Here is an 8,574-nt window from a genome sequence, read left to right as displayed (position 1 = left end):
TTACTTGGGATTTCGCAGAGCAATGATTACAGAATCCCGGCGAAGGAACATTTTACTAATGAACTATCCTTGTTAACTGGAAGAGCTTTTTTCTTGCCTTTTCCTGTCTTGGGCACCACAGTCCACATCTCTCTGACATTTCCAGAACCATATTGCAGTGCCTGTCAAAGGCGCGCACACGACCAAGAAGCTTTCTGTTGTTCTGACAGTTAATGAGCACCTGAGTGTTATTTTTGACACTCAACATCAAGACAGATAGAGTCCCAGTGTTATATTCTTCTTCCTCATTCTTCACACCATCCTCCTCCATTGGCCCGGTCATTTTCAACAAAAGAGAATTGCTTCAGCTCTCCTCCAATGGAGTGACAAAAAATTGGGCCATGATGTACAAAGCTATTACTACAGACTCTATACATTGGTGAAAACTTCATGCTTATAGTTCTAGGGACAGATTCCATTCTAAAGCAAGTGCATAATTCTCTCTGGTTCTAGGAGCTTTCCCCCAAGGTCGAACCACATGCTGTACAGAATCAATAATAGCACGCACTATATTCCGAGAAGTCGAAAACTTATATAGCCAAAATATAGCCTGCATTTCTTGCTTTCCATGGTTCATAAACTGTCACTACGAAAACACGTCTTTTGAACTGATGGCCAAAAGAGTTTGAACTCCAATGCTTTGCTAATCAACTCAGCTTTTCCTCCCAATTGTAGCTCCCTCTAAAACCTGCACTCATGTTTTGGACCTTCTGCCATACAGACTGAGAGACTCTATAGCCAAAAGTAAATGGTCAAAAGTTTCATTTTCTTCTTGACACATTACATTAAGAAGAGTGGTTGAAACCTGTAACCCCCATACCATGATTCTGTTCATAGTGTTTAGCCTTCTTCTACAAGCTAGACATGGTATAAAGGCAAATCTAGGAACATAGTTTTTGCCCCATACAAGTTTATACCAATATGCTTTCAGTCTCCAAGCTCTGAGAATCTTCATAGCAGACTTAACAGATAATGTGTTCGTGGAGCTTGTGGACAAGATTGTTTGATCTTGCATATCTGGAAAAGGTTTAAAAGGATCAGGGGTTGCTTGCATCAAGTCTCTGACATCTTTAGACCACCTCCTCCCACAAGGCCACTTCCAGTTACCATTCAAGATACACTTCCATCTCCCACTAATCTTTTGATAAAGAGTTGAATATTGCTTCTTAGCTGGAGTATCTTCCTCCATGCCCAAGAGGAGTCACTTAGTACTTTTACCCCCAAATAGAATGACCTTTCAGCAAAATTTCAGGCACCCACTTGACCCAAAGGGAGTCCTTCTTAGTACAGATATTCCACAGAAGCTTCATGATCAGGCACTTGTTTTTATTCTGCAAGATTGAATAAGCCCAGTCCACCCTCTTTCTTAGGAGTACACACATCATTCTAGAAGACTTTGGGGTTATAATGCTGCTTAACTTCTCCTGCCCTTAAGAAGGTTGATAACATGCTATGATCAATCTTTCTGACAACTGACTTTGGCAAGATAAAAGCACTCCCCCAATAAAGATGAATACGATTGAGCACACCTTGGATCAACTGGAGTCTTCCACCATAACTGAGCTTTTTGTTTTCCCAATTTTGAATCTTGCTAAATATTGATTGACAATCCTTCATAGATAGTCTATAGGTAATAAGTGGCAGCCCAAGATACTTTACTAGCAATTCCGCTCTAGGCATATGAACAATGTTGCATAGCTCATTATCTAAACTATCAACAGTTCCGGCTAGGAAAACTTGACATTTTTGGAAATTTGGCTTAAGACCAAATAACTCTCCAAACTCATGTATATTGTGATTAATTAACTGAAACGATTCAGGAGAAGCACCAGTTAAGAGGAAGAGATCATCAGCAAAGGCCAAGTGGGATAGTCCAGCCTTTCCACATTTCAGATGGAAGACAAAACCACTTTTATGAGCAATGCTCCATTCAAACACAGCAGTAAAAGCTGCCATGGCAATAGTGTGATAATAGTGCTGTTTAGAGGCATATACATGTAGTTGTGAGAAAAACAAAATTGCAAAGCATCAATAACCTCTTTACCAACCAGTTGCCAATTTGTTTTGAAGAATTCAGCGTAGAAGCCATCCTGGCCTGGAGGTTTTCCACCTTTTATCTGGAATACTGCATTCTTTAATCCCTGCTCAGTTATCTCAGCTTGGAGATTAAGCCTCTATTCATCTGAAAGCTTATTGGATAGGACTTGGTGTAGTCTGGAGTTGTCAGGATTGAGATTCTAACTGCTAAATAATTGCTTGTAGAAGTCCACAGCCATCTCCTTAACTTTCTAATAGTCCTTGACAGTTTCACCATCATCAGCTTACAATGCCACAATTCTATTTTTTGCTGTATGGTTAGCTACCTGTCTATGAAAATATTTTGTGTTTTTATCACCTGCTCTAAGCCACTCCACCCTGCCTTCGTCTCTATAGAAAGCCTCTGCTGCCTTAAGGAGATCAATATACTCCATTTTTACAATCTTTTCCAGTTGAATAACATTTTCATCAGAAGGTTGTCCAGTGAGTGATTTCTGAATCAGACATAACTGCTCCCTTTTTTAAGCACTCTAAGCGAAGTGTTATCAAAAAATTCCTTATTGAACTCTTTAGCTTTAAGGACTCGCGCTTTTGACAAATGCTTCTGACTGGGCTGGCTTGAGAATCATCCTGGTCTAACCATATCTGATGAAGATCTCTCCAGACTTTTGATGACTCATCCAAAAACATGGAACTTGTAAGGCTTTGGGCCAAATTTTAACTCAGAATTAATGGATATTTGTATAGCAGAGTGATTAGAAGTACCAGGAAGAAGGAATTCTGCTTCAGTAATAGGGAAACCAGAATACCATTCTTTATTTACAAAAAACTCTTTTTAATTTTACTATATACACGCCCACCATCTTCTCTCTTATTACACACACTGTAGAAACAGCCCTTAGCAGGAAATTCACCAATGTCTAGAGTATCAATTATTATATCATTGAATGCAGAAATAGCACCAAGGTCATATTCTAAACTTCCCAACTTTTCAGAATAGTTCCTGATGATATTAAAACCTCCCATTATAATCCAGGGAATCCCATCAGCAAGAGGTTTAAGACTATGAAAGTGATCCCAAAATGGTCTCTTCTCTTCAACTTTATTTATCGCGTAGACCATAGTTACTATAAACATATCAAAACCAGGAAATTCCACGAAACATGCAATACACTACTTATGAATTTTAAGTACAGAGCAGGTCATATCATTTTTCCAGCAGTAAATAACTCTACATACACTACAAATACTACCATTGTGCACATAATGCCAATTTGGCAAACATTTCTTCATAACTCTATCCACATTTTCAATACGGAGCTTATTTTCAGTAATACCAAGCATACTAGCTGTAGTACGATTCACAATCTTTTGAATTTCTGATTGTTTAACAGGGTCATCCAACCCCCTAATCTTCCAGCATACTAAGTTCATTATGTAATTGAGGGATAGAGATTATTACTCGTGCGTTTCCTTGCACCTGTGCCCAATTTTTCACCTTTCTGATGTACTTCTTGTGAGAATTCTGACCTCTACAGGTTTTTTCCCAATTCAAGATTCAGCCTCACACCACCTGAGCTGCCATTCCCAACTAAAATAGGTCCAGCTTCTGTAGAAACTGAGATTGTACCTGTTTGAGCAGAGTTAGACCCCAGTTGAGTCACTCGACCTGTAGCCTTATTTGAGCAATCATCCACCTTAGTATATCTAGGAGCCACTACATTATCCTCTTCCAAGCCAACCAATTTCTCTGCTTTTTCTTCATGCACTTTCCCAACTGATTTGGAAATATCACCTTTTGATTCCTTCGATAGCCTTTTGGTAGTTTTAGCCACCAATGGGCACATTTTCACATTATGTCCAAATTTCTGGCAGTGAGAACACCTGACTGGAATCCATTCATACCCTATTGGCTAATTCCCCAAATTCATAATAATAAGGTTAAATTATGTATAACCCTGGTTTTAATCTATTGCCATGTGATCCCCTAACATCTTAAAATATCCATTTCACCCCCTATAATTTTTTGTAAAGTGGAAATTTGATGGAAAATAGCCTGTTTATTGACATTAGTTGAAATACCAATAGTTCTTTTACTTAAATGCTAATCAATCAATGGCTTAACCATCTTTATAAAGATATAGGGAGATTATAAATAAGTGCAAAAATCACAGAGGGTAAAGTGGATATTATACAAACTATAAGGAAGTCATATGAATATTAAGAATATATCACGCTGACTTTGAAATTGATATAAACACTATAATTGATTGTGCATTCCGTTCATTTTCCACTTTACACAAAATCACAGGGGGGTTATGTGATTATTTTAAAATTTTATGGGGGTTATTTGGCATTATGTAAAATTGCAGGGGGTAATAAGTAATTTAATCCTTGTAATAAGAATTTTTGAAGGCCTAGGGGCGTCAATCCTTAACTCAACACAAATTCTAGCATAAGCAACATGATCCTGGGCAGCAGTTTGCTTATCAATGTATGATGAAAGGCATCATATCTATTTGAATCTTTAAAGTCTAGTCCAGCTGAAATAATCTTAAGCATTAAAATATCTTTGGAATCATATGTAGGATTATTTTGATAAATATGTTTACTCCTTAAATCCACCAAGGGAGTTTGGAAATTTCAGAAAAAGTAGGAGTAGTCATGTATATAGCATTGATTACTCTAAATTTGTACCATTTTTAAATGAAATTACTGTCACATCCCTGCACACAATTCATCCGAGACGGTACACCAATGTAACTTGCAAGTTCACTCAGGCCAGCTTCAGTATAGTATTGGAGCTTCATTCTTGGGAATTGCACCCAAACTAGAGTAGCATCCAACTCTTCTTTGTGAAAATCAAGATCAGGACTGCATGGCATTGGGAGCAACATTTTGCTAGCCATGGGCCATGAAGACTGATCCAGCACTTTTACTTTTGACTCTGCATCAGCAAATCTGTAAACATACATCCTTTTTTGTAAGGATGAGACCTTAATTTGCCCTAACTCCTTCCATCCAGAATTTACAAACCACTACATTGCAATCTCTTTCCCAATGGTGAACAAAAGCTTCTCCATCTAATCAATTGTTTTTCAGTCGAAAATTTGGTTGCTCATTAAAGCAAAGGTGTTGAGAGACTAGCCAAACTAGTACATTGGAGATTATAGGGTGTAAAGTGGAAATAGAGAGGAAAGATCAAAATATAGGGTTGTTATCACTTTATCCCCTTAAACTATATCATTACTATCAGTTTACCCCCTAATGTTATCTTTTAGTTACTTTATCCCCATAAGTAATTCAACTCTAACATGTTAAGAAATTTTGGACAAAAATACCCTTTTATTTTATAGCATTACTACATTGTTATTATCACTTTATTCGTTTAGATTATAGCGATACAATCACTTTAGTTCCTAACATTATTTTCTAGGCATTTTACCTCATCGTTAATTTAACTAGTATGGTCAAAAAATTTTAAATATATTTACCCTTTTTATATATAATTAAAAATTAAAAAAGTTGAAATGGTTATTCTTCCTTTTTTTTCAATTTAAGAGATCGAAAAACATAAAAATAAAAATATTTTCTCAAATTTCTTTTTTTCATATTTATTAATACTAGGAAAAGAAAAAGAGCTAGGCAAGAAGGAGACAAAACATTAGATTTTGCAAAAAAAGAAAATAAAGAAAAGTCTAATATTATCATATTTTTTTAAGGTTGTCGAGATTGGGATTGGAATTTGGTGGTAAACAAAAAAGTGAAATAATTTTAAAATAATAAAAGTATTTAATTCTTTTTTATTTGTAATTAAAAAAAAAGAATTGAGCTCTCTCTCTCCCTCTCCCTCTCCCCCTCCCTCTTTCCATCTTTCTATTTTTTTAATATTAATAAGATTGCCAAGAAGAAAGATATTAATACTTTGACTTTTTTCTTGATACTAAAAAAGAGAAGAGTCACTTTAAATTTTTTATTATTTTTATTATGCAAAGAGGAGAGTATTTTCTTCTAAAGTTTTTTGACTTGCTAAGTTGATTTAATGGTAGGATAAATTGCCTAAAAAAATAACTCTAGGGGGTAAATTAATAATGAGACTATATTTTTTGGGGGTAAAGTGATAATAATTTTAAAGGTTAAACGTGTCTTTTCACTTTAATTAACAAACTCCGTTAAATTTGACTGTTAGTCTTGGGGGTAAAGTGATTAAAAGATAACGTTAAGGGGAAAATTGATAGCAGCACCAAACATTAAGGGGATAAAGTGATAATAACCCCAAAATATAAGTTGTGCACGTTTATAGAGGTTGCCTTTCTTTTGTTGTGAGATTGACTTCTTTTTTATTCTCAGAAATCAACTATTGCGAGAATCCCGACGAAGAATAAGTCGAGACTTGATGATGATGGCTTCTAACGGTTCTTCAATTCTTTTGTTCCTTTGTAGTTACACCTACTCTGAAATCTAGAGAGAGATTTACCGATAGTCAAAGCGAAAGTTTAGCAAGTATTTTAGACTTTAAGATAAGTCGAATAGGGAGCAAAGAGCCACTAATCAATCACTGAGAGCTGGAATGGGTGGGGATAGGAAAGGGAGCACGGGTGCACGCGGACTGGAGGACTGGAGACTCTCCAGTCCGCGTGCACTAGGGGTGGAGCTGAACCAAGTAGCTCGACTCGAGCTCGCGAGCTTCTTGGTCAGCAGCTCGAGATCGAGTTTGGTCAACCAAACTCGATCTCGAGCTCGAGCTGCTCGTTAGAGCTATCGAGTCGAGTTCGATCTTAGATATATGATACTCGAGAGTTTGACGAGTTCTATCGAATATCGTATAAAAAATTATATATATAATTACTAATATAGGTAAACAACTTATGAAATTTACAATGAACCATTCTACCACCTTTATTTATTTGTATGGACAAAGTAGGGATTTCATAAATCATAAATCATTATTTGTGTGGACAATGAAGGAAAGCACAGATTTTTTTGCACAAGTTTTCGAGCTCATTTTACGAGCTACTCGAGCTCGAATCTTATACGAGTTCGAGCTCGAGTTTTTTTAACTATATCGAGTCGAGTTCAAGTATGAAGTTTGAGGCTTGTTCGAGCTCGAGTAGTGCTCATAATCTTCGAGCTCAAGCTCGAGTATGGTACTACTCGAGCTCAACTCGACTCGACAGCACAGCTATTGGAGACTGTCCCATTTTTTTTTCTTTTTCTTTAATTTTTCATAATTAAAGGGTCTACAAAATGGAAAAGGAAAAGAAGTGGAGTTGAGAATCGAATTAGGAATTTCATGACCACTTATCTTACATTCCTATCAATTAAGTTGTGCTTTGGGGATATTTCTTTCCTTTTGTTTGTACTTCGATCTAGAAATCAACATTGTTGATGTATAGTTTGATTAAAAAAAATAGGAAGATCTTTGCAATATTCTAATGGATTTGAGCTAAAAGAATTCAGAGGATTTTATAAAGACATTAGAAATGAAATACGAGAATAATTTTATTTCACAAAAAAAATTAGAGAGTTATATAAAGACATTAGAAATGAAATACGAGAACGATTTTATTTCACAAATCCAATGTCTAGGAAGTGTCTGTTATTTTCGTTCTTTATATATGTATTCACAGAAACTTTTTAACCTGTTAAAATGCCTATTAAATTGGTTAGACGCTAAGTGCAACTAAAATGGACTCAAGGAGGCAATGTACAGGTAATTAATTCAAAAGCATAAGATAAAAGAAGGGTAAATTACTCCTTGTGGTTTGGTACTTTATCACATAAACCCCTATGGTTTAAAAGTAATGAAATGGTAGATTTGTCAATATATTAGTTTAACTTTAACTGTTTACAATTGACCATTAATTTTAACGAAAAAAATTAACGGTGACACTTTAAATCAAATCATGAGGATGTTATCTATAAGATTTTAAACAATTGGAGGGTTATATGGTAAAATACCAAATTGTAAGGGGGATAAAATGTAGTTTATCCATAAAAGAATGATAACAAATATTTCTCTTCTAAACAAAAAAAAAAAAAAATAGTGGAAAAACAACATGAATGCCAGGGCAAAAGTCAGAGTACGTGTTTATGTTCATAAAAATATATTTGTTAGCAAAATCAATGTGTAACCTTATATGTATGTGTGTAAATTCTCTATATGTGGAAGTAGGTTTTCTAGGTAAGGACATGTAACTTAATTGAAAAGAATTAATGGGTTAAATTGTCACTTGACTATTAAGTTCGATAATTCAATACATTCTAACTTGTCTAAAATCCACATTTGAGTTGCTAGATTTTCAAAATTCATTGATGAAAAACATCCTACCCTAAAGTTATTTAAAGGAAAAAAAATCCTATCCTGTGAAACATAATTTAATTTAAAAGAATAAGACAATGATTTAAAGGAAAAAAAAATCCTCCCCCCCCAAGTTGTTTAGGTATAGGTAAACTTTCAAATTTCCACACAACATTAGATTTGTTAATAATTTAATG

The 8,574-nt window shown here is 35.2% G+C and overlaps 1 protein-coding gene and 1 pseudogene across 1 annotated transcript; both read right to left on the bottom strand.

The window, feature by feature from the left end:
- LOC113767101 lies at positions 1-322 on the bottom strand (annotated as a pseudogene).
- A 411-nt stretch (positions 323-733) lies between these two features.
- LOC113766767 lies at positions 734-1,228 on the bottom strand. Its single transcript, XM_027310922.1, has one exon. The coding sequence runs from the start codon at positions 1,226-1,228 to the stop codon at positions 734-736; it is 495 nt and encodes a 164-aa protein (XP_027166723.1).
- Between the last annotated feature and the right edge of the window lie 7,346 nt (positions 1,229-8,574).

The sequence above is a fragment of the Coffea eugenioides genome, chromosome 3 (genome assembly GCF_003713205.1).
Source record: "Coffea eugenioides isolate CCC68of chromosome 3, Ceug_1.0, whole genome shotgun sequence".
NCBI classification, from domain to species: Eukaryota; Viridiplantae; Streptophyta; class Magnoliopsida; order Gentianales; family Rubiaceae; genus Coffea; species Coffea eugenioides.
This window is presented reverse-complemented; position numbering and strand designations above follow the sequence as displayed.